Here is a 27,326-nt window from a genome sequence, read left to right on the forward strand (position 1 = left end):
CAGGAAATACCGATTAATCTGTAAATTTCTTGATTACCGATTTATTCCGGTAATTTATTTTACCGACCACTGGAGGTCTGTTTAAGTGTGTAGGTACCGGGAAAACCGAAAAAAAAGCGGGAATTTCAAAATGGATATTTGGTGGCCACTAGACTGATGCAAATTTTGAAGTTTTTGCTCCCCTATGCTCAAACGATGTCAATTATGATGAAAATGATCCTCCCAGAATTTGAAGCGATTCGGATGAAATTTGGCTGTGCATACGCCATTTGAAGTTTATATGGAGATTACTATGGAAAACGCCAATCTTTTGTGTTCAGCCCTCTATCTCTTCGTCATAATATTTTATGAAAAAGTGAACACACTCATCTCATGTGAAAATTTCCCAGCTACAACTTTGCTGAAGAACACATTTTGATGGGACGTAAGGATAATTTGTTATTTTCGATAACAAAGTCTAAATCATGCTGAGATGATCATTCAATTACTTCAATCAGAGACGAACCAGCCTCGGGCTGAAAGTCTCTCTAATAAAGAAAAAAAAAATTACTTCAATAGCAACACTGCTTTTTCGCTGTAGAACATAGTAGCCGGGATTACTTTGATCTATTCTTCCCGCCAGGAGCACCACTGTTGCCTGCCTTACAGTTGGTGAAGCATGCTACATGCAAACCAACTTTATGATGATGAATAACAACTTATCCTGACGTCCAATCAAAAAGTGGTCTTCGGCAAAGTTGTAGCTGGGAAGTTTTCACATGAGATGAGTGTGTTCTCTTCGCCTTAAAATATTATGACGAAGAGATAGAGGGCTGGACACAAAAGGTTAGCGTTTTCCATAGTAATCTCCATATAAACTTCAAATGGCGTGTGCACAGTCAAATTTCTTCCGAATCACTTCAAATTTTAGGAGGATGCTATTTACCATAATTTAAATCGTTCAAGCATAGGGGAGCTAAAATTTCAAAATTTGCATCACTCTAGTGGCTACCTTGAAATACAAAAATACACGATTTCTAGTTTCTGTTCCTAGTAGGCGTAGGCAAAACAAAAATCCAAAACGCATTTTTGAAAAACTTCAATAGGCCTCTGCACTGTTATTATTTTGTATGGGATTTTGACTTCTACTGGCCTTGTTGTTTACAAATTTAATGAAGGAGTAAAAGGGAGAGCTACATTTTTGTGCAGAGCCCCATACTTTTCCTTCAAGGCACGGCATAAAAATTAACGAGGCAGGCTCTTTACTGGTGTAAACGTCGAATTTGGTTTGAATGTGACGTCACTCCCTGAGACGAGACTCGCGAAGACGGTCTTCTTTTTTTGTGATTGCTGAGTTTTTTTCTTATTCCACTTTGTGTGTATACCAATTATACGCATGCTGTTCAAACCCTCACATGAACCTCTCAGCAAAAAATGATTGAGTTTGCATCACATCGAATCATAAATAGCGGTTTGAGTGAAATTTCATGCCAGCAAACGTAGCAGACATTAGAAATAATTAATCTTCTGCTTAGATTTATCAGCTATTTTGGAAAAAACTGCTCCGCCGACTGAGGTTTTCAATAACAGATTACTTTGAACACAATACTTTTCACTTTATCAGCCATAAAAACGGTGGGCTGCATTTGACGTTTCGTGAGAGAGGTTATCTGTTAGATATTATTTGTTGAAAAAAAATACTAGTAATTGTTATTTGTTCATTCGAATGACTTCTCTTGGGCTACAAAATGATAAAGTGATTAAGTTTTATTTAGAGAAAAATACAAAAAAATTGCATTTCTACAGTCGCACCTCTAGAAGCTGCCAGTGCAAAATCATTGACTCAGGAAAACATCTAGTTATGGAATAGATTACCTTTATTTAGAAAGTTGTTATAGGAGACCATCATAGTATTCAATAATTTTTGTTTTAGCCTATTAGACTATAGTTTTATGTATTTACTGTGAGTGCTGATGAAGGAATAAATTTTCAATTTGGACGAAGTTCCTTTTCTTTGTGGCGTTATGTCTCCACTAGGACTGAACTTGCTTCGCAGCATAGTGTTCTATGAACGCTTCCAAAAAAGAACTACAGCTTTTTTGTAAACTGACCATTACTGCAGTTATAATATTTATTCATAAATAAGTTATAATATTTATTCACCTGAACTTAGTTGAAAAATGAAAATTCTATGAAATCTCAAACCAATCATGTACGCGCCATTATTTTCGTTTGAAAAAGCTATGAATTATTAAAATCGATTGAAAAATAGCAGAGATATTAACAAAAATGATTTGCGTGTGGCTCAGGTGAACCCAAACTTTTGCACGATGACTTGAATGACTGCTTCTTTAATTCTGACTAGTTTTCAGATTTTTCCGCAAAAATTTCGTGCGTGCTCTTTAAAAAAATATAAGATTACGTTTCTAATGTCATCTTGTTTTAAAAATTTGGTCGATCCAATGCTGAGGAAATTAGCAATGTTTTTTCAGTGTGTTTTTTGAAAAATGTCACAAGTTTAAGTAAACATTTAGTGTACAAAATTCTTAAAATGTTTTTGGAAAAATACATACGAAATACGAAATACAAGAATAATTCTTTGTCTTTCGAATGCGGCTTAGAGAGTTCCAATTGGACTTGTAGTCACAGAGATATGGACTGAACACTTTTGTATGTTTTTAGGGGGTAAACCCAAACTTTTGCACGGGAGTGTACATCCATTAATTGACCACGCTTTAATATAATCTTTTATTCCATGGAAAATTCACTTAGGATTCTTCATGCTTCAAGAACTTCACCAGGAATTCCTACAAAAACTCTCGGGAAATTCTACGACCAATCACGTTAGGTATTTCTCTAGCGATTATTAGAGGCTTCTTCAGAAAACTGTCGTAGATTATTCTCCAATTTTGCGATACATTTTTCCAACATTTTTCATTTGACGTTCCACCAACGATTCTTTTTGCGTTTCCGCCAAAACATCATTATGAGTTCGGCCATTCTACAAAAAATCTTTCTGAAATTTCATTGGGAACTTGTACTTTCATGAATTACATTGAACAGAAAATTTCTTCGGCACTGTTTGTCAGGAAATTTGGATCCTAGTGCGACAATCATTAATGTCGTATTATTAAGTCTGCAAAGTTGTTCATTAAGGCATTTTTGACATTTCCGAATACACTTATGCTCTATAACTGACGTGGATGGTGCTACAGTCAACCCTCCATGTGTCGATATCGAAGGGACCATCGACTAATGGAAATATCGAGTCATAGAACAGCAATGCTATGGAAAGTCGTTGGAGGGGACCATCATAGTAACCATGATATTTGATTTTGCAGAAGTTTTATGCTAGAACGAACCTATCAAAAGGTAAAACTGATCCAGATCAGTACTTCTACAGCAATTAACTGAGAGCTTTATTAGCCAAAGTTGCCATTTTCACATTTGTGTGGTAAGTACGATGATACTCTATGCTCAGGGAACTCAAGGAAATTTCCATTACGAAAAGAACCTGGACCAACCGAGAGTCGAACCCAGACACCATCAGCAGGGCTTTGCTTTGTAGTCATGGACTATTACCACTCGACTGAGGAAAACCCGGGGCTTATCATTAGCAATGATAGCTATAATGTGTGGTTCGTTCAGTAATAAGGACTCTCGCATTTTCCCTGAATACCGGCAATGGCCAATTTTTGAGAAGTTAGTCCATTGTCCAATGCATTATCCCACTTTTATGACTTGTAAGGACTGTTCATTTTATAAAGTGGACACTTCGGACATGCAATATCTTTTTAATTTATCAATGAAATCGAAATCGGTTTTCTGTACATCGTTCGACTAATATTGTACAATGCTGTGGTAATAAAAAAGTTACCAAAATAATATGATTTCACACTAATAAGGCACAACGTTTAGAACGGTCGATTTTTGGAGGTTATCAAAATCAAGGATTATTAAAAATCGTCAGGAAAATTCGACAATTTATATTTTTTATTTTCAAAAAATGGTTGTACTTAGAAAGTATCATCAATTAGAAGCTTGCTAAAAAATATCAAGTTATTTTTGGAGAAGCAATTTTGCAGATATCATAAAATCATTTTTTATCAATTTTTTTTAAAGAAAAATATCTTAAATTTAAATGGAACTGATATGAGTAGAATTTTAAGGTTTGAAGTACGTCCAGACGGAAGTAATAATATAGTATTTATAATAAAAATAACTTACGCCTTCATAGAGTTGCTGATTTAGTCCCCACGTCATATTTTAAGCACAATAGAAAAACAAATAATTTATTTTCAGAAGACCACTCAAAGCACAATGACAATCATCAAGATTGGGAACACTGCTTGAATTAAATCAAATTTATTTTGCATGTATTATTTTCAGAATGTGTTATTCTGAGACTACCTATCAAAATATTTTGAGAAAAACGCTTACAGTTTGCTCTAGATCGATGAACATGCGTATATAATTTTAAAAGTAAGGGATTTTTCAATAAAACGACCATAAAGAGTAAATTTGGTACCCATAAATGCGGTTAAAACTCAAAATTTTGCTTTTTTTATACATATATAGTTTCTTTAGTAATCTAAACCAGTTTTGAACACGCTTATTACTTTACTTTTTTGCTGGTAGTAAAAAGATGGTGTATCAGCTAATTTGACCATAAGGAATAGATCACTAAAGTGACTCAGCGTCAGGAACTGATGGAATATTATTGATGTTTTTAAAAGCTCTACCTTAAGTTGAATAGTAAAGGATACCAACATACAATTTGTTCATTAAATTTAGGATTTTTTCCATGCGAAAAATAATGCTTAAACTTGACGAACAGTTTTTCTTAGGAGTTTTTGCAAAAACTATTTAGTTCTTCAACCGAAAGCATTTTGTAAGTTTCTGTATTTTCATAACATTGTAGAATAATAGTTGAACGATACACAGAAAACCGTTTACGATTTCATCAATAAATAAAAAAGAAAAGATATAGCATAAACAAGGTGTCCACTTTATAAAATGAACAGTCCTTATTAAGTTTATCATTGGCTTTAGAATTACTCTGAAAGTTTCCCAATGAGTCGCTCCAAGTATTCTTCTACTAATTTTGCTAGAGTTGATGAGTTATGTTCAAAATGTTCTCTAAAATCAGACAGATATTTATTTATTATTTGTAAGAAATTTTTCAACGAAGTTCGCCTGAAATTCATCTGAAAAATCCGACAGTTTCTGGTTTCTATACTCTCCAGCTGAATGATTCCAGCTGAATAATTCCAGCTGAAAATTTTGCCAACTGGTTCCACCATACTTTAATAGAATGATGCACATAATGCCATTGTAAGCTAAAGAAATAATTACTGGATATAAGCCGAAATCTACTGCAAGTGTTTCTCCAGGAATATCTAAAGCTGTTGCTCATGTAGACAAATCGTTATTTAGGAAATACCTTACTTGACTTACACTGATCGAGATGGAAGAATAGGTTTCATTGCTTACTCGTTTTCTTCCCTCATACTTCCAGAAATAAACTTCGCACCATCTTCAACGTGGTGGAAGAAGTCAACCTGCTGGACTCAAAAGACGAAGCCAACCTGGCGCTGCTCAAACGTCCCGAACTGGGAATCACATTCACAAAGCTACACTGCTGGCGTCTGACGCAGTTCGAAAAGTGTGTCTTCCTCGATGCCGACACGCTGGTGCTCCGTAACTGCGACGAGCTGTTCGAGCGGGAAGAACTGTCCGCCGCCCCAGATGTCGGCTGGCCCGATTGTTTCAACTCCGGCGTGTACGTGTTCCGACCATCGCTCGAAACATTCTCCAACCTGATGCAGTACGCCGTTACCAATGGAAGCTTCGACGGTGGCGATCAGGGCCTTCTAAACTCGTACTTCTCCGATTGGGCGCACAAGGACATCGCAAAGCACCTTCCATTCATCTACAACACATCGTCGGTGGCTTCCTACTCGTATCTTCCCGCATTTAAACAGTAAGTGTCATGGAAAAGGGATTTTAATTCGTTGACTTACCATTGCCGTTTCCTTTTAGATTCGGTCAAAACACAAAAATTCTACACTTCATCGGCACGGCCAAACCGTGGCTGCAAAACTTCAACTCGGAGTCCCGCAAAGTGTACATCCCTGGCGGCTACCAGCACCTGGCCAATTTCCTCCAGTACTGGTGGGATATCTTCTGCGAAGATGTCCACTCACGTCTGAGTGCGGATATGGTGAGTCCGTTTTTGTTGTTTTCTTTTCTGCTAATCCACCCAAACCCCCGTACTTCTTCTTTGAGTTAATCTCACCAACAATCTTACCCGATAAGAGGAAAAAACAAACGCAATAACCCCCCCTAAGTAAACGAGAAAGCATCTCGACAGCAAGAGTAAGAGTATGCTTCTTGTAATAGAGTAGCGCGTATCGTAGAAGAGCTACAATACTACCCACCCATCTAAAAACAAAGCCCCTAAGCTCCTCGTAAGACCTCCCAAGCTGAATTGTTTTTCATGTAACCTCCTTTTCAAGTCTGACCTCAACACTAGTAGGAATAATAACGAAAAGGTAAGCCAGAAGAAAGCTCATTTGACTGCAAGCAAGCGCACTCTCATAGATCATATTGGTTGGTCCTCAAGGAGACCAACTGCGCTTTCTTTCATCGTGTGTGGTGGTGATGATTTCGTGTTTTTTTTTATTATACTACATATTGCTTACTCGTAGCTTAGTTGTAGAGCTTTTTGCAAACACGCTTTTATTAACTCTTGATGTACGCTTACCATTTGCTTTTTCATTTTATTTACTATATGTTTTATGCTTATTATTACTGTATATAAATGACACATTTCCGCAAGTAGAACGTTGGTTGTAGTTAGTAACCTGCACCTGTAAATATTCCGCACCCAGTTTAAACAAAATCTTTCTTCACCTTCTGTTTGTTAGTACGTATTGTGCTGGTAGGGAAGTCCCGAAACCCAGTCCCAGACAGTGTTCATAAAATAGGATGACAATAAGCGTCGCGTCGAACGTTAGACAAGAACCGCGCGAAGTGTTTCACGATTTTACGAGGGGGTGTGATTGATCCGAAATTTAAGTAAGGCGAGTAACATTGATTAAGTGATGCTGTTAGCGAAACACGCGACCGAATGCTATTTTCGATTGGTCTATAAAAAAAAACGGAACAAACTGTTTACCCGATGTGTTAGAGAGTGGTGGACGAATTTTTGATATCAATCTACAGTACGCTTCCATTTTAAGGTGTAGAAGAGCTCGCGTGAGTTTTTACTATCGCTGTCGGCGTCGTCGTGTGTGTTAAGTTGTTGGCGCCTATCAATCAGCAGCTAAGGTGTGCCAATTCGGTACGATCGATTCGATGGCTTTTTGATTCGGTGTTTCACCTGGTTCAATTAATCGAAGGTTTATTTTTAAATTGACGAACAAGGTTGTGAGAAATGATGAATATGGTAATATAGTCTACACCTTAAAATTTCTTCATAATTTTCTGATTTTATGATGAGCTTCTCACCTTCGTATCTTTGTTCAGAATCTGTGCTGATTGCGATATAAGTCAGTTACAATCCATTATTTTACAATTGTAATGCTTAAAAAGCGACGAACTAGATTACTAGAATTAAAAAACTAAAGTCGAGATTCACATAGCGGAACAAGATTTTGGAAATAATAAAACAAAAGTTTCAAGTATTTCTTTTACTCCCTGGAGCTCCGTCCCATCTCTGAGAGAGCCTACTGCTTAGCTAAGTTCTCTATGAAGCACTTTAATAGTTGTTATCTGAGAACTTCCTTCGCCAATAGATCATTTTGTGGCTTCTCCTACACGTAACGAGTTAATAATCAGTGTAGACCGCTTTTCCTTATCAATCTAGATAGCTGTGTAGTGTGATGAGAGATATATGATCCGAAGCTTCATTTAGCACTTCAAAATTGTTGAAATGTTCATTGCGAGTTGAATTATTAGCTTGCAATCACAGGCTATACAAGCTTAACTGAATTCAGTTCTTCAAATTGAGTTTAACATGTGTTAATTATCCCCCGGCTGACTATCTGAACAGAAGTATACTACTTTGCCCGTGCTGTTAGAGGTTGATTGCACTTCACAGAGTACATTACATATGTCTTCCATGTGAGCAACACTGGTACAGCCTTAGCTCACGGAAATATACACCAGCACTAGCTTCACCTTTGAGAAGGAATCCATCAGTGCAACATATAATACCGTTCTTCTAAGATGATTGTGTAGTGGGGCAACGCCGAAGATAATTTTGAGCGTGAGATTCATTACTCCGATGAAAGAAGATTTCCGATTCGCAGATGTTCCTCTACTCGGCCTATTCCTAGCGCGATACAACTCGTTCTGGGTTTCCTGCCGTTTCTGTTACAACGACGACATAATCAACTGCATTGTCAAGTTTCCATCACACATTCCGTTCCAAAAAATTGGACCGAGTTTTAATGAACGCTCACCGGCATTCGTTATGACGTCTGTCCTTAATTCGGTTCGTATACCAGGAGTCTGGACTTCTTTCAAGATCAGGCTTTTGCACACTAAATAGTAGAAATGCATTCTGTACAGCGCTTTGACTAAGTATAACTTTCCATACTTGTTTTTAATTATGAATCGTGGTTTACGGCTAACCAGCCGAGTGGAAGTTTAACAACTACCGAAAAGCTAAACATTACATATAATTTGCAATTGGATTAGATGGACAAATTGATGTGAAGATTTGCGAAAAAGTTACACGTCTTCTCAGTGAGAATCGAACTCACGACTCCCCGATCTCTAGTTGGAGCGCGTTACCACTACGCCATGAGAGGACTCATGAACGCAGAAGTTAACCTGAATTCGATTTCAGCTCAATAATCACGTGGTCCTTTTTCGCAAAGTGCACCTCTTTCGGATGCCCATCCAAACACAACGCTTTCTACGCTTCGATTTTCCATACAAAATGACCAACTTTGGTAAGCTTGATCTCAATTATTTATGGACCGATTCGAATGAAATTTTAACAGAACATCAGATATAACTTGAATTTTAACATATATTTTTCAATAATTTTTCCAATCACGAGATTATGAGTAATAACGGTTTAACTAAAGTGTAATTTTTGACGAAAAATTCAAAACTGTTTATTTTGAAATCTAATAGCCCTACACAAAAACTGTCTTCAGCAAACTTGTTCATCTCGTTAAAATCTACAACTTTGCTTAAGACACTATGAAGCTATTCCTTCGATATATTTAGTTGTGTCATTTATAAAAAATCGTCAAAACATTCACTATAGTCAAACCATTACTGCTTTTGAACTTGTGATTGGCAAAATCACTCGAAAATATATGTTGAAATTCAAGTTATGTCTAATGTTTTGCCAAAATTTCATTCAAATCGGTCAATAAATAGCCGAGATATAGCTTACCAAAGTTGGTCATTTTGTATGGAAAATCAAAAAAGTTGCAAATGTTTTGTCCAATACTGTATATATATAGAAAACCTTGTGTTTGGATGGGCATCTAAGAATTATTCTTCCGAAAGAGGTGCACTTTGCGAAAAAGGACCACGTGATTATTGAGCTGAAATCGAATTCAGGTTTACTTCTGCGTTCATGAGTCCTCTCATGGCGTAGTGGTGACGCGCCCCAACTAGAGATCGGGGAGTCGTGAGTTCGATTCTCACTGAGAAGACGTGTAACTTTTTATTGTTTTATTGTTTTATTGATTTAATTCATCTGACAACAACAGTCTACATGAATGTGGTTAATTGATTTAAAAAAACTAATGAACAAAGACAATCTACAGCACAAAACTACATTAAAAACAGTACATTACATTCTTCTTATTCTATTGCGGAACTTATATGAGGGCTCACCAAACTCAAACGCTGATTCCATCGAAGTAAACACTCTTATAATCGCCGTTAGAGGTTCGTGGTAGCCGTATGCCGTACGATGATTCCTTGGCTGTAGTAACGTGTAGCTCCTTAGAGTCCGTTGCGGAATGCGAAAGTTCAATTGCGATAATAATTCCGGGCAATCCATTTCACCATTTATTATCTTTGCAACCAACGTTGCTTGTTGAATTTTCCTTCTTCGTTCCAATGTTTCCAAGCTTAGCAACAAACATCTGTTCGGGTAAGGCGGTAGGTTTACTGGGTCACGCCATGGAAGATTCCGTAAGGCTAGCCTCACGAATCTCTTCTGAACTCCTTCAAGGCGAAGGATCCAGGTAACCTCGTACGGACACCAGACCACAGAAGCATTTTCAATTATAGGCCTAACCAGTGAGCAGTACAATGCCTTAAGGCAGTGAGGATCCTTGAAGTCTCGAGCTATCTTAGAAATAAAGCCAAGCTGTCTGTTAGCCTTCGCGATGATTGATGAATAATGTAGACGAAAATCGAGCTTCGGGTCCAGGAGTACTCCAAGGTCATTTACTCTATCAACTCTACGAAGCAAATTGCCATCGATGTAGTAGTTGTACAGTATTGGATCCTTTATACGATGGAATGTCATTACCACGCATTTTGGAATACTTACGATCAATTTATTCCGACGACACCAATCAACGAACAAATTTAGTAAACATTGAAGACGCCGACAATCTTCTACCGTACGGACGATAAGGTAGAGTTTTAAATCATCAGCATATACAAGTTTGACTTTAGCTCCCAGTAATGCCGCAACATCGTTGAAATATAGCGTAAAAAGTAACGGTCCCAAATTACTACCCTGAGGTACACCAGATGAACTTGTAAATGGCTTAGATACACGTGAATCCAATTGCACGCGTAATGTTCTACCTGTCAGGTAAGAATGCAGCCAAGATGTGAGTGTTTCCGACGCTCCGAGTTTAGCGAGTTTACACAGTAGTATCCTATGATCGATCTTGTCGAAGGCAGCTTTCAAGTCAGTGTATATGACATCGACCTGGGTGTTCTGTTCCATTGCCGTGATACATGTACTTGTGAACTCCAGCAAGTTTGATACCACCGATCTACCAGGAATAAAACCATGCTGGTCTGTGGAGACATAACTTTTAGAGGCGTTCAATACAGCGTCGCTCAGAATGATCTCGAATAACTTCGATGCAGCAGATAAACTTGTGATTCCTCGATAATTTTTCACATCTCGTCGATCGCCTGACTTGAACACCGGGAACATGAATGATTGCTTCCACAAGGCTGGAAAAATGCCCAGACCAAAAGATCGAGTGAAGATAGCAGCTAGAGGTTTCGCAAATCTTCACATCAATCTGTCCATCTAATCCAATTGCAAATTATATGTAATGTTTAGCTTTTCGGTAGTTGATAACTTTGCAGTTGGCTGGCCCTTCCTAGAAGTTTTCCAAATGTATGGGTCTAAACAAATTCCGAGATCCCGAACCTTTTCCTGGTTTTGGCAGCACCTTCCTGAACATGCCCAGATTTGCTAGGATAGCAACTTTCATCTCCAAGTTATCTGTTTGATCAGAAACGCCTAGTATGAGCTCGTTGTTGGACACTTGCCTATTCTCAGCGGTTACTTATTAAACTTTATCGTACGATGTTGACACGATTAACTTCCGCTTGTCTGGGCATATCTCAGCCTAGCCATATTCACGTGTCTCTACAAATAGTTGAACGCTTTCAATTTTGACATCCGCTCATAAGTTATGCTTCCCAGTATATCCGCAGGGTTTAATTGCCCTATGTGATAGTGGACCGCCTGGCTGGTGGTACTCTTCGGAAAGACTCCAGTTCATGTTCACCGTCAGTGAAGGACTGTATAACGTAACGTTTCTCTCGTTGGACATTCTGCTACTCAACCAGAGAAGGCAGCTTTAGCAGTCTCAAATTCGCATTCCACTGTTTCGGTTCTCATCACTACCTTATCGTATTATTTCGCAGCCGATGAGAGGGTTTTTCGGATCCTTACGATCATAAGCTTAATCTCCTTGTGGACATTGCTCTTATTATCCACTTAATCGTGGGAGTCTTCGCTTGTACTACCTTCGGCTTTCTTGGAACTACGTTTCCATTATGAAAAGATCCTGAGCCGACCGGGAATAGAACTCAGACACCTTCATTGCCCTTCAACGCCTACTTGTCCCATGTTCTATTTAAACCTTATGGCCCGCGGGACAAGTACGCGTAGAACGGCAGTTCAGCATGGCCTTGTCGCAGATTTTACCACTTGGTCAAGGAAAATTACATCTTTTAAGCAGATTATTTTTGAAGAAGAGCTGTAGTCTACTTTCAATTACCTACCTTTGATACCTTGATGGCTACAGCGTAGTGTCACACAATTGCCGGGCGTATTGTAGAGCTCCATCTCCGTCGGTCTTGGGGGATGCTTCTCCAGATGCCCAGAACGTTTAGGGTCGCCAGGTCCTCTTCCACTGCTAGTTACGAGGTCCCTAAAAGGCCCCATTCGTAGCCGCAACAAGTTCCTAGGTAAACAAATTCTTCAACAACTTCAAAAACATCTCCATCAAACACTACCTCAGCACCAACACCACTAGGTCTACCTCTATATTTACCTGCAACCATTTATTTCATTTGGTAGAATTAATGGTTTGGCTGTCTCCATCTTCAGAGGCATGAAGGCCTCCTGCACTGACCAGTGGTAGATTCTAATAAGGTCGATATCGTAAAACCTAGCAGCATATGCGGTAGTGTGCCGTTTCACAATGCAAACCAGATCTTCTAATAGCACCCTCGAGTACAATGTTGAACAGCAAACTCGAAAAAGCGTCTCCTTGCTTCAAACCGTCTAACGCCACAAAAGAGGTTGATACCTCATCCAAAGAGAACAGACATTGAGGCTCGAACAAAATTCCATCAAAATCATGTGTAATGGTTGGAGTCAATCATCAGTGCTGCGCCAACCCAGACAGCTCCACATACAAACTCGTTTCGACCACACGATGGCACACAAGTCAGCATACATTGGCACACAGAGCAACGCTAGCGGCAAGTGGCAATTTTTGATGGTGACACTAGCGCCAAAGTGTAAAAAGCGGCAAAATTGAAGTCCCCTATTCTGATGACAGTGTCGAGTAACAGGAGCATAACGACATACTTTGAAATAACCAGTACAAAGCTTTACACACGCTGACGATTGAAGGTGAAGGTCAGTTCTCTGTGCCTTATATGTTATTCGAATCAACCAGCTACGTACTATATCAGCCTTATTAGTTTCACCAGAAAACCATGTTCAGACTTTATCTGCCACAGCTCATTTCTTTTCACTGAATCGTACGCTGCCTTGAAATCCATAAACAGATGGTGGGTCTGCAAGTTATACTCCCGGAATTTATCTAAGATCATTCGCAAGGAAAACATCTGGTCCGTTGTCGATCGGCCCCTACGAATGGTATACGACGACTCGAGCGGTCTCAGTCTGTTAAACAGGTTGTGTGAAGTATGTTGTACGCCGAATTCAAAAGAGGAATCCCTCCGTAATTGGCGCACTCCAATCTATGCTCGTAGATTGGGCGTATGAGGCCTTCCGATTGACTAGTAGATATTTCTTCGTCCTTACCATACCTTCAGAAGTACTCGGTGGATCGATTGGTAAAGCTGGTCACTTCCGTGCTTGAGAAGCTGGACCAGGATCTTATCCTTCCCAGCAGTTTTACTGTTCTTCAGCTCGCTGACAGCCTTTTCAACCTTTCAAATGGTCGGTTGGTTCACAGCTGGTCGATGACGCGCTGTTACGGAATGACGGATTTCCATTAAGGTTTCCACCGAATAACTCGCTTCATCTGCTTCCTAATCACCATGAAGCCAACTCCATGTTCTGCGCTGTAGTAGATGCGGTACTTGAATGAAGTGTTGGCGATGGGATCCATCGTTCTCCGATTTTGGGCCGGTACATTTCCTGGATAGCTGCCACGTTCACGCCGGTATTCCGCAGTGCTTGAGAATCCGGTTGATCTACTTTTGCCTTTCTTGGCTGGTAAGGAATCTTCGATAGGCCACCTAACCAGGATTGCGCCACCTACATCGAACTGAGCTGCCTCCTCGGTGCTGACACGATACAGCATTTTTCGCTTGTTCTTTGCATGATTACCATGGTCATAGCCATCACAACCATCAACCTTCATCAGGGCTTTGGACCTGTAGCTCTAGTTCTCAATAGTTTCAAGTTCTCCCCGTCATGCGCTAGGGGTGTTTCTACTTTCAATTACCTAACTTGAGTTGGACGTGACAAGTGATTTTTTTATTCTTAAATCCTTATTGACTGTTTAACGATAAACTTGCGACGATCGACGCGCCACCATATTTCATGTAACGGAACTAACTTGGAGGTGATGTTTTTGAGGTTATTTGGCAATTTGGAGGTTAAAATCACCTCCAAACACTAGCGATTTTGCGGTGGGATGTTGACGTTTGATCACGAATAACGGATTTTTTTTGTATTTTAAATGTAAAGTTCTTAGTCTTTCGAAAATCTTTGACGAAGTGGATGCGTGATGGGCCCAAAACCCCTTAAAGAGTGTGGATTGAAACACGTGTTGCTGGTAGAAAAGGAAAAATGGAGAAAATGATCTTAAAAGCTGGCACATTGTGTACGTGTTTCTAAAGATTCAATCACGTGTTTTGTGTAGTCCTCAAATAGGACGTCCATATTTCTGTTCCGGTTTTGCATACAATTAGTCAATCGTATAATAGCATCGGAAGCGTTCTAAGCAAGAAATCCAGAGTTAATAAAAGTTGTTTTGCAAAATGCTCGCCCAAGCCCCAGCCCGAATCTACACATTTTTGTCCTAAAACTTTCCCTCCACAACAAACCGTCTTTCCTACTTTCTACTCTATACACAATTCTGGAGTCATCCTACAACCATCTCTACTCTCTGTGCCGTTTTTGTTTCGTGTGAAACTCGACAGGCCGGCCTGGCCGGAAGCATATCCAACGTGAAGCTCGGTGAGCCCCGTACGCCTGAACAGGCCCGCTCGGAGGAACTGATCCGGCGCCAGAGTTGGGAAACGGGCAACGCAGACTACGCCGGACGGGACGCCTTCAAGCACATCTGGGATCGCATCCAGAAAACGTTGGACGACTGATTTTGCCAACTCGAGGTGGGCGTTTGGGTGTTCGGCGTTCGTGTTATCGTTATTCGGAAGTTTTTGTTTAAGAACAATGCGCGATTTTTATATCTCTTCGTTTTGTTTGTGCTTTTCTATATTATATTTATTTTATAATGGTTCATTATAGCATTTGCGGTTCGTTTTTGGTGAATAGTTATAGTTCTTATCTTTATTTGTAATAAATGGTTCTATGAAGCAAGCGTAAATCGAAATTGTCATCCTATTTTATTACACTGACGGACTGAAAGATTTCAATTCAAATGATAAACCACTCCCTATCTGCGACGAACGTGAACTCATTTTCTGTAAAAATTCAACCAGCTACCTAAAACAAATAGTTTGACTGACCGACCCATTGTAAATTAGCAGAAGTTCTCACTCCCAAATTCTTCCACCTGCTTACAATTTGTGTTTGTGCCTAAGAATTTTGTTCCCACCTCGTTTCCATAACAGCAACAGACATTCAGTAGCTGGATCAAACCTAGCCAGGTCAGTACTAGTAGTAATGCGTACCGTTCGTCCGGTACCGGAAGTTTCTACACTGGCGATCGCTATGGCGGCGATCATTGTAATGGTGGTGGCGGTGAGGGATCCGATGGAAATGGTAATTATAATAACACAGGAAGTGGCATGCCGGCGGAACCGTTCCATCCGCAATGGGAACAGTTCGTTCCAAGCTATGATGCAAAGGTCGAGTATGTAGATCCTTGGGAAGAATACCTCCGGAAGCAGGAGGAAGAACGTGATCGCTCGGCTCGCGAACAGCAGAAGCGTGAAGAGGAAAGACTGTACTATCAGTATCTTGACAATCAACGGTTGCAGGAACAGCTTCGCCGCGATCATGAACAGTGGCATCAACAGCACCAACAACCTCATCACGATCACCATAACCATCATCATCAGCAAGATCACCATCAGCATCATCAACACCATCATCACCAGCTTGAGCACCATCACGATCATCACGGTCACCAGCAAGATGCTAATGTTTTTCAGAGCACAGAGCAGTGGGTAGAAAACGTGCACAGGCACGATCATAGTGGTCATTGGGATCCGGAACCAGCTTCTTCCGCGTCGTCGTGGAAACCGGATAATGTACAGCAGCAAGGTGGTGGCGGAAGTGGCAGTGGGCATGCGGAACATTTCCAGCATCATCATCATCAGGAGCATCACCAGCAAGGGGTTGATCATGGCCATGCGGAAAGACATGATCACGATGGAGGTAGAGGCAGTGGTAGTGGGGATCATCAGCATCATCACCAGCCTCAGCAGCAGGATCACCACCATTCAGAACCTCAGCAACCACAACAAGAACAGCACATGCAAGGTGGTGGTGACGGGGTAGGTAACCTGTTTCCGTTTTTTTTTGTTGCGCCCAGGTTCACTCTGAACCGCTCAAGCATATGACATTGAGCTGTCAAACTAACCAAGTGTAGTAAATTCTAACAATTCAATTGCATGATCGATTTCCACTTATCAACTAACCACTGTAAATCGCTGTAAATATCCAGTTAAGTTTGATTTGATGGCGCACATGCTCTAACTATTAATTGCCACGCATGCCTCTTTGAACCACACATATCCACACACCCGGGATCGAAAATCGTCGACAGTCACACGAGAATGCACTGTACTTCATGAAGGATTTGAGTTGCATTATTTTCTCGATCGATGCTCTCTCGTAGTTACCGAAGGTAGGAGAAACATATTTAGCAGTAGTCGATAGATATAGTTCCCAGCTTCCTGCTCCCACACTTTTTCAGTTATTGTTCGAAATTTTTAATTGTCTCCAGTGTCTAGGTATATATTGTAGAAAATTTCAACCTTCGGTGTACACGAATCAGAGATTGACATCTAGTTTTGGATTGATTGATTGGTTAGTTTGCGAAAGTTTCATACGTGCATCGAGTTCATTTGGTTTGATTGGTGTTCACTACTGAGAGGGTAATGGGTTATGTATGTGACTTTGATATCAATTTAGTAACCTGTTTTTTAAAGTTAACAGTTTCGACTAATGTAACAGCGTTTCATCAAATTACCATGTTTTGTATTATTGAACTGGACTCACGTTTAACAAAAAAATATTTGTGTAACCATAGGTATAGCCACCTTTCTGGAAGCACCTTTTTACAATCTTCTATAAGTTACTTCTAAATCAATTGAATACAGCACATTGCTTCTGAATCTACAATTATGAGTTTTTTTCGGCATAGGATTTCACCCAGAAATTTTTCGAAAATTGAAATTCTAATGATTCTCTTGAGATGTACGTTACGTTTTCATTAACAAAATTTCAAATAGCATTTCGAAGTTTTTTTGGTGGCAGCTAATCGATGCCCAATCATAGCCATAAATCAAGAGGAGTACAAATTTAATGTAAAATTATTTACATTTTGATCTGAAATATTCACAAAAAACCTTTGTCATAGTAATTCATCAATCACATTTTTTAATTGTGACTAGATTTGTTTGTTCAATAGTTTTGTCTAGAACGATGATTAACGTAAAATTAAACAATTTTTGAAAACACATCTTTCATAGACTTTTTCACAGACATCATTAGGACCTCACACACGATGCAGTTTTCTGCTGTAAATTGAAGTAATGTTCTAGAAACTCTATCATTGCAATGCACTTATTATCTGAAACGCAAGGATAGATTTTCATATGGATTTCTTTAAATTTGAACAAAAAAAGGTCCTGCAGAAATGTGAAGTACAATTTCTAAAGGATATTTCATTTTCATTTTCATTTCATTTTGCAGCGTTTGGTGGGGCAATGAGAGCGCAAGTCAGTCCAAAGCCGGGGTAAGGGATAGGTAATGGCCGTAATAGTCTATGCGGACCACTTGAACACCATCGGAAAGGATAAGAAGGGTTGGGGTAGGGTATAGGGAATGGAGAAGACTTGACACAGTAATGCGATTAATGCTGCAAAATGTAAATGTGCTGAAAGCAATTTAATTTGAGTTTTGAAGTTTGATTTGACTTATTAAAATTCCAAATAGATCGGCCATTGTACAAGTAAGAAAGAATATGCTGATCGCTTTCTAGAAATTTTATAAACAACAAAATAATAACAATATGAGAGTGATGCTAAGGGCTGCTGATGGCACAATGCGACGCTTTAGGAGATTTTGATACTGAATGAACATTACTATACAGAGCGCAATTTAATCGATGGTGATAACTTTACAAACTTTATCTGTTTTTACACTGATTGACGATGCTGATTTATATAAAAATATTTAAAAAATATTTGATATTAGTTCATTTGTTTGTGTGATCTAGGTGTTAATAATGGAAAAATTTTACATACCCTTGATGAAATACTTCCCTGACCAGAAATATTATATTTTGAGCGCCCTTTTCGAAGCTATTCTATCCAGGTATCCATGTACTGCTTTCAATCCTGAAATTATTCTTATTGTGCATGCTCATGCATTATATTAGTGATGCTCATAATCATGCAACAGATAAGAAGGAGAGAAAAAGAGAATATAGGAACAGTGATTAGTAATGAGTTAATTATGTAGTTTTGTTAGAATTATAAACAATTAAACAGCAGTAATGAAAATAAAAAATAACTTATAAAATTACTTTGCAGCATAGCTGAGCCTTTCGGAACGTAAGACCGATGTATAAAAATAATTTGTTTCGAAATTGTCCGCGTGGTCTTCTAGTGCCCCTATTAGATCAGAATCAGTCATAGACATACATATCGAATGCTCGCCATGACCCTATGACCAACATTTGTATATGTATAGACTTAGCTGATGTGACTTTTCTAATAGGTAGTTCTTTCACTCATTGATTGTCTTCAAAACCTTGTCAAGTATAGAAAATTGATTTTATTTCATTTATTACTACATTAAAGCTACATTGTACTTATTAAGTATTAGGTATTATTTTATGTTTTTATCACTATTGATATTATCAAGGCCAGAATTCCCAGTGAGTGAAGAATTTTATAGTACTAGAACACCATAGAAGATCGCTTAACATTACCTAATCATGGAACGGCTTTTTGCTCTATTATTTTAGGTAGATGCTATTGATCTCCCTTTGCTCCTATCCGCAACCCGGTGCACGCGCCCTGTTGGTTTTCGAAAACCTCGTAGAAGATTACAAACCGTCAATGGCATTCCCAATTACTACCCCACATTGCACATTCAAGGGTCTGACTGTGCTCCTAACCCACCCTCAGTTTGTAATCTTCTCGCCAGTTTGAAATTATATTTTCCCGAAGTGAAAGTAATTTTGATGAGTGATAGCGTAGTGCAGCCCAACTGCATAGTACAGTAGTTTAACCAGAATCTTTAGGTCAGAAGATAAAATCTAAATTTTGTAATAAAAAGGTTGCCATTGCTTTGAAATTTACCCAACATCTAATCAAAACTACTAACAACAGCGATCAATTATCAAAATTCATCGCTCCCTGGAAAATATAATCCCAAGCCCAGGGAAGTACAATTTCTAAAGGATATTGCGAAAAATTCTTCTTTTTCTTAGCTATCATGATTCTCACCAATTTTTATTAATGTCACAAATCTTATCATGATTATCCAGCATTGAAGGAAAAGCTGTTGAAATAAGCTTTTTTTAAACGATTCCCCCTGGGCTATGAGTGTCCTAAGCTGAAAATGATTCGAAGCCCCACAAACATAGACCTCGAGAAGCAAACACTATTCTGAGCTGTAAATTTGGATCTGATCGCCAACACCAGTGAGTAACACGAATCTTATTTTTAATCTAAACTTCACCTTAGTTATTCAGATTTGTGTTCTTAACATTTTTCCATGTTCACCTTAACTCTCCTAGTGCATTGGGGCATTTTAGCCAATTTTACTTGAGGGGTGGAGCATAGGCAATATTTCCCAATGCCTTCAAATGGTTTTGGTGTTCATCTTGTTCATTTTGTTTCGCAATATTCGAGGACTTTATTCAATGGGTTCTTTGGAAGTTTTTCTATTTCAGTATATGAGATATGAAAGATCTTGTGTAACCCATGGACGAATTGTTGGAGGAACTTCTGCACTTCTTTTTAAGGATTGTTCAAAAAAATCCAGAATACATATATATGTACTACGAGAACATAAAAAAATTATTGCGGAGAAACTGAGAAAAAAGGATATATCAAGAAAATTCCACAAACAATTCTTCACAAAATTGGAATTTCCTCGCATCAGATTCGTCACAGTGCAATGACGAAATAAAAAAAGACATCGTCATCCAGTATAATAACTCTGGCAGGTTGTCGTCTTGTCATCGACGAAAGAATGCACGACGAAAGTTAATCCAAAATCGTCAACGAACCACATTGTCTTCATTCCGTTCGCTCCCCTTTCTCGAACGAAGGAGGCGTTTATTGTATATTCGCTTGCTATGCAGAAAACGGCGAATGCCATCCCAGAATTGCTTGTATTGGCAATTTAACCCGCTCTCCTCAAGCTTTAACAATAGCTCTGTTGGTAAGCGCGCGACGTTGGCGATTCAGAGCTCGTTTGTTCAATTCCGGACACGTTTTGTTGTTTTGTTTTTGTTTTATTTTTTCAAAAAAGGCTCATAATCTATCGACGCCACGGTTCATATTTTTAGTCGGCTCAGAGCTTCCGAACGAAGATTCGACCATAACGAAGAAGGTTTCTTTGTTCGGCATGACGCCGAGCCTTTGTGGCGGACAACTTCAGCAAATCGTCATCCAACGTTGGTTGAGTGACGATGACGATTCTTTTTTTAGTTTCGTCGACGACTTTTTCCATTTGACGGTGACGATTGCCTGCCCTGTTGTTGCTAGTTCATCCTGCTCATTTAGTAGAAATCGCAGTATCTTGTGAAATAAATCATCGAATCATCGATTTTTTTTTTTTTTAAGTGTGTACGGTTTTGAAATAATGAAAATCTATTGGTTTTGCACTGACAGTGCAGAAAAAAAAATCCGCATACTCTAGAATAGCAATCAAGTGATACTTTTTCGAATGAATATAAATTATGGAGCCTGAGTGTTATTACTTTGAAATGATGAGCTATGATTTCATTAATGCTGTCAAACCGAATGACGGGCTACTTAGCCTTAAGTATTCATTTTTTGCTATTCATCCACAAGTTTTTCTGTGAATAGGGTCCTAAACGGTTCAATGAAGTCTTGTGTTTAGTTAATGGCACGGAAGAGAATGTTACTGCATCTACTTTAGCAATTTTCCCCGCTCAAATAACGGCTATATCATATTTAAACTTTAATTTGAAAATTGGGTCCATAGATGAAGCTTGACACTTGTGATCATGTTTGACGTTCGCTTAGTCGACAAAAACGCCACAGGGGTTTTAGTGTTAACACTGAGGTTGTTCCTACACTGAGAACAGCGTTGCGGTTGAAAATACTATATCAGAGGGTTAAATTAAATACACAACGCCACTTGATTTGTGCAGACTAAATTCGCATTTATTTAGAATATTTTGTGCATTCAATTTTACCATGGCACCATTTGTATAGTAAAAATTACTATATCATGGTTAAAAACTTGCAGCAGACCAGAATCGAACCGAGGATCTGGCGATTGTCAAGCGCGAACGCTAGCCGCTCGGCTATCGACGCGGTTGGATTAAGAGGGAACAAAATGCAAATAAAAAGCGTTCATGTTAGCTCAATCGTGGTTGGAATAGTAAATTTAAAAACACGTTCATGGTTCTCATTACTGCAACGCTTGTTTCAGTGTATCTGATTTTTCGGAAGGAACACGGAAAACAAAATACACCCAACATTTGAGTTCAAGCCAAGGGGTGTGACAAAATCTAAAAAAAAACATAAAAAATGTTTTTTGGACTTGAACAAACACAAAATATTCAAAAATTGAGTAAACATGTGTTTTTTGCCTAAAATTAAGCGTTTGGCACTAAAATTGGGACAGGGCTTTAGGACTCTATTATTCGCCGTTCTACTGTTCTTCCAATTTCGCTAAAAGTTCTCCGGCAAGTACTCTTGCAAAAATATAGCAAATGTACTTAAAAAAAGAGGAAAAATAAAGAAAAGATGCTTTTCAATTTCTTGAAACATGTGCAAGTGATGTAATCAAAGATTTTCAGAGGATCTTTTGCTGAAGAAACTTGAAGGAACTTCTGAATGATTTTTTTTTGCAAACTTCGGGATCATTTTCTGAATTTTACTTAATTACTGGTAAACATGTCAGACGATTTCCTAAAGAAACATTGAAATGTATCATGATGATGGTAACTGACACTGAGGAAGACTTCAAATCTTGCGTAACGATAAAAAGGGCCAATCTTTAGATCGTTAGTTCTAAGAAAAAATATTCGATGTGAATATGTTTCACCGCATTTTCAATTCTTTTTTCTCAGAATTCAAATCAATCAATGTTATTTCGTGCTCGTTGAGTGTGGGTTTACTAAAACTACACGTTAATTATCGTTTTATTCTGAAAACTGGCAAACATGTAGGAAAATTATACACTCATTATTGCTTGGACCATTTTTGATTTTCAACAAAGCATTGGTGTTTTTTAGGCCTGCTTGATTTTTGTTAGCGTGCATTGGCCTTTTTGTTTACTTCAAATGAACAAGAGAGAGTCATTGGCCTCTCACCATGCAAAGGCCAATGACAGAAAAAGGCGAAATTTTCCGATTATATGCCCTCTATTTATCGTCCATATGCCGTTTTAAGTAGGGGACCTATGATTGATTTGAAAAAAAAGTGGTTGTTATCAGCTTTGAAAATCATGTTTATGACGTTAAGTTGTTTCATTATGTGGATAATGTTTGCATAGCTTTATTTTTGAAGGTTGGTGCTATCGAAAGGTTTCAAACACCGATTTGTTTATAACTTGATGATTGGCTCTTTTTAAATGTAACGCGAGAAACGGTACACTGAACGAAATCTCCCGCCACAAATTGTATGATTTTTGTCTCATCCGAGCCCCATACCTATTTTCAGACACATTCAGGATGATTTCGACGATGATCGTTGATATCATCTATTTACATATCGCACCGAAAGAAAATCATCCAATCTTGATATGATTTATTTCCCTCTAGAAGATGGCTAAAGTAGGTTAAAAATTCAAAATTTATAGGTGTAAATTAACCTCATTGCCTACTGGCTAATAATTTAAATAAATATTAAATGCAGTTTTATTGGCACTGTAACAAATAAGTGATCATAAAACAACAATTCTCGATTACTTTTTCAAATCGACGTAAGTAACATTTATACGGTTTTGAGAAAATTAATTAGGAAAAATCAAAATCTATCTTCTAAAACTGTTTTAAAATGAATCACCTTTTTAACATTTTTTTGCCGTGTACTTCGCTCAAATTTTGCATACACTCAGCTCACGTTCAAAAACTAGGTAGTGCCTTTTATTTCCCACAAAAATAATTATAAGAAAATGATAAGCCGTTTCATTCAGTTACTTTCGACGTTTTTCTACCAGTGTAAAATCGGCTCAAGTAGTGTTTTGTTTTGATTCGTGGTTAAGTCACTTTGTCTCTCCATACAGCGGGGCGGCGAAAGTAGTGGTTAGGTTGCGAAAGTTGAAAATGTTACTTTCGTCGTTTTGTAAATCCGGAAATTAAACGTTCTTAAAGTGAAAAGTTGAGTTGGTACAGAGCGGTACGTATAGATTTCCGCCTGCTTAACACGTAGGATCGATAAAGTAAGTTTGTATACTTTTTTGACTTGAGTCTGTATGAATAAGTTTTCGAGAATTATACTTGGGTGCTGGAAAAGATGGCAGCCTGAAGCGTACATGCAGAGTGTTGTTGATTCTGGAATCTAAATCCTTGAACTTAAGCGGTTCGTGGTTTAGGCACCTGTTAAATCGAGCCTTTAAGGTGACACAGTTTGAAACCAAATTTCAAAGTTTGTACTAAAACTTCAAAGGCACTAATGTCGCGAAGAAATCATCCAACAACAGTGCACTTTTTATTTTGACTTTGTGCACTAGCAGAAAGCTTAAAATAAAAAGATCAGGAACGTTTTCCTACTATTTCAATTTTCTGCATTTCAACTCGGTAGCAATAGATTTACTCCCGATATAACATTCTAGGTTTTATCAAAGTTTTAAAAAAGCTTTAAAACCGGAAGAAATGCTGTAAAAGTTACTAATGGTGTGCACCAGCATCTGACTGACTTGCTCTAGAGTACTATTCGTCATCAATCATGGCGGTATCAGCCAGATACCGTATTTTGCCAAACAGTGCCAAGATCTGTTTTAGGAAGCTTTAGAACGAGTTTCAATTGTGGTGAGTTAGGATGGCTTTAGCCCAGTTTAGTCCTAAATTTGTAAATTGATTATTTCATACAGTTAGAAGCCATTGTGATAATATCTACGACTACTCATATTGAGATCCCTTGTGATATGCTTATTGAATATCCAGGATAATCTGGCGCCGGTCTTCTGATAGGGCTATTTCGTCTGCGACTTATAGAATTCTTCAATGTCGATTGCTCAACTTATCGTAAAGTTGTTTGACGTAAAATTACTTGGAATTAAGTTGTTTGACCTATTTGGCCACTAGTATGCCCCATTTTCAAGTAGTCTGTTATTCACGTTATATCAATTGGTCATTATGCCAAATAATCCTTATAGATTATGCCAGACGACTTGATGCTATTTGTGATTAATCCCAGTAAATATGGCTTAGTAATAGTACTACATTGAAAACCGAATGGATTGGAAATTGAAAAGACTTTTTTTTATCGATTCCATTTGCGTAGTTTTCATTTAGTATGTGTCATGTAAGTCAATTCCGTGGGGAAACACCTCCCTTTTTTAATTAATTCAATATTTTCTGGAAAATTTGATAATTGACACTTCTTTGGAGACATTTCTGAACAAATTCCTGAAGAAATCTTTACGGAAATTCTGGAGTCATCCCTGACTGGCTCAAGCTCACATCACACTATATGTCAAATATTTGGCTTGGATTGATACATAAGCAACAACAGTTTGACATTGCAAATACTTTGTCAGTGTTGAAACCGATGTTTGTCTATTTATTTATGACTAGTCAAATATTTGTACATTTGGAAAAGTGTGTACTGATAGATTTAGATTAATTCCTACAATTTTGAAGAACATTCTTGATGGCATATCTGGACAAATCATAGATTTTATTCTTGAAGATGTTATAAACGAGAATCTTGAATGAAGTTCTAAGGAAGTCGATAGATGATTTACTGGACGAATTCCTGGAGGACTTAAAGCTTTCTTGTAAAAATTGTGAAAGAATGTTTGGAAGAATTTCTGATTGAATCTCTGAAGTAAGGTGATATTGAGCAAGGTATATGGGAACCAGTAAATCATCGAAGCGTCCTGTATTCTACCTAGCTTCTCTACTGGAGAAGGGTTAGCTCAAAGCTTTGAGGTTTCCTACCAACACAGACCAGCCTAATGGTGCCAAGATAGCCTAAATCTGTTAAAGGAAGCCTTAGAATGGGCTTCGATTGTGCTGAGTTGGGGTGGCTTTCGTCCAGTTTAGTTCTAAATTTGTAAATTTATTATTTCATAGTTAGAAGCCATTGTGACAATATCTACGATCTACTTATATTGAGATCCCTTGTGATATTCTTATTGAATCTTCAGGATAATATTGTGTTCTGAAAATTTTATTCATTTTTATTTTTCAACATACTTAGTCAGCGCCAATCAAACCAGGTCATCTCATCAGCAAATCAAGGTTGTGTGTTCTGTTATGTCGAATGTTACGTGTTTCATCTGAAGGAATGATTGTTCATACACACACGCGAAGGCCACCCACAAAACCGAATCAAGTCAAAACTCATCCAACTCGGGAAACGCCCGTACTGTGTGCGTTTGACCGCGCTTCCGTTAGAAACCCCATGAATCAATCCGCTCTCTGTTTTGCTCTCTGATCCTTCCGTCCGTATAGAGTGGCCTTGCTGGAGCGCTGTCGCAGCTACACCTCGGTGAACCCAAATCCACCGAGCAGGAAGTCTACGAAGAGCACATGCGCCGTCAATGCTGGGAATCCGGTAACATCGACTACATGGGACGGGACTCGTTCGAGAACATCTGGCGTCGTATCTCCCAGACGGTCAGCGCTGGACCGTCGCCGGCTGCTGATTCTACTGCATCACCGGCACCGTCCTCTACTCCACTTCGAGCCGTTAGTCCGGCTCCACGTAGACACCGCTCGTCCAAATCACGATCCCGTTCGACCACTCCGAAACGGGACCCACGGGATCGTTCACCAACGCCTCAACCCGAGGACATTGTCCCGGTCGAGAAGAAGGAAGGTAATTGACCATACGCTTTACGCCAGCCGGCGGTAGTACCCGCTCGGCAGCTTTTCACAAGATTTGGCCCCAAATTGGACTTGCTTCTTTGCTGCTTTTCTTTCCGCACAACCCGACGACCCGGCCATCACTATCGCCGAGTGCAGGATTCAGCAGGAAGCCGTGAGAAAGCTTGCTGGACGATGACTTCCTACGACGATCGGCGGCAGCTACCAGCAGGCGTTGAACAGTCTAGCGATCACCTGCGGAAACAGGTCGCTACCGGTAACCGAGAGAAGTTCGGTAGAATCGCCAGACTGTCACGCAGGGCTTCGCCGATCCGAAGCAAAGCCTCGGAACTGGTCAAACAGAGCAAGCATATCGGCGGCAACCACTGCCAAATCCTGTACTCGCGGGTCGCAGCCAGCCATTACTAATCGATTATTTTTTTGATCATAGTAACCCGTGTCCCCACAGAATCCAAACCCCTCCCCACGCTTATCCTGTAGTTAAACAAAAGAAGAAGTGTTTGTTAGATAAACACTATTAATCAGGTTACACAAACAGTTACATAGCTGCACATGGTTAAGACCCGTAATCGCATGGGGTCGATCGCGCAAATACGAATCAAGAACATCTACACGAAAGCCTAATTGCTTGTGTTAACTTTAAAAGTATATTAGCTACTAAAAACTATAAGATTTTAAACATTTAGTCGACAGTTGTAAAAGTTATTCGAATCAATCAAAGCAATCAGGCTTTCGTAGGCATTGTTTTAAGAAAATACTCATAACTGCTTATATTTCAAGCAAAACATAAATCAAAATCAGATCATAACTCATTGAAATTGGTCCATTCGTGCCATAATTGTCTATCGAAACCAATCGCGGTTCAATTTCCGTTGCGTATTCCCAGTCTAAGTCATACACGTTGGTAGATCTAACACACCCTTATCAATAATTCACCCTGCCATAATGCATTTTTATCGTTTTTTTTTACGTTTCGTGCTTCGAGCTCAAAAGTTG

General features: G+C 38.8%; 1 protein-coding gene across 25 annotated transcripts in view; it reads left to right on the top strand.

The window, feature by feature from the left end:
• Nucleotides 1-27,326, top strand: part of LOC5565513 (glycogenin-1) — a 159,209-nt gene that overhangs the window by 45,654 nt on the left and 86,229 nt on the right. For 17 of the 25 annotated variants that reach the window (XM_021839989.1, XM_021839982.1, XM_021839991.1 and 14 more), the window contains exons 3-7: nucleotides 5,498-5,962; nucleotides 6,022-6,202; nucleotides 6,498-6,533; nucleotides 15,502-16,389; nucleotides 25,956-26,322. In XM_021839989.1, the coding sequence (XP_021695681.1) occupies nucleotides 5,498-5,962; nucleotides 6,022-6,202; nucleotides 6,498-6,533; nucleotides 15,502-16,389; nucleotides 25,956-26,322 (1,937 nt within the window). Of the gene's footprint in view, nucleotides 1-5,497; nucleotides 5,963-6,021; nucleotides 6,203-6,497; nucleotides 6,534-14,847; nucleotides 15,255-15,501; nucleotides 16,390-25,955; nucleotides 26,323-27,326 lie in introns of those variants that run through there. The other 8 variants (XM_021840001.1, XM_021840007.1, XM_021840008.1 and 5 more) reach the window with 6 other exon arrangements.

The sequence above is a fragment of the Aedes aegypti genome, chromosome 2 (assembly GCF_002204515.2).
Source record: "Aedes aegypti strain LVP_AGWG chromosome 2, AaegL5.0 Primary Assembly, whole genome shotgun sequence".
Classification (NCBI taxonomy): Eukaryota; Metazoa; Arthropoda; class Insecta; order Diptera; family Culicidae; genus Aedes; species Aedes aegypti.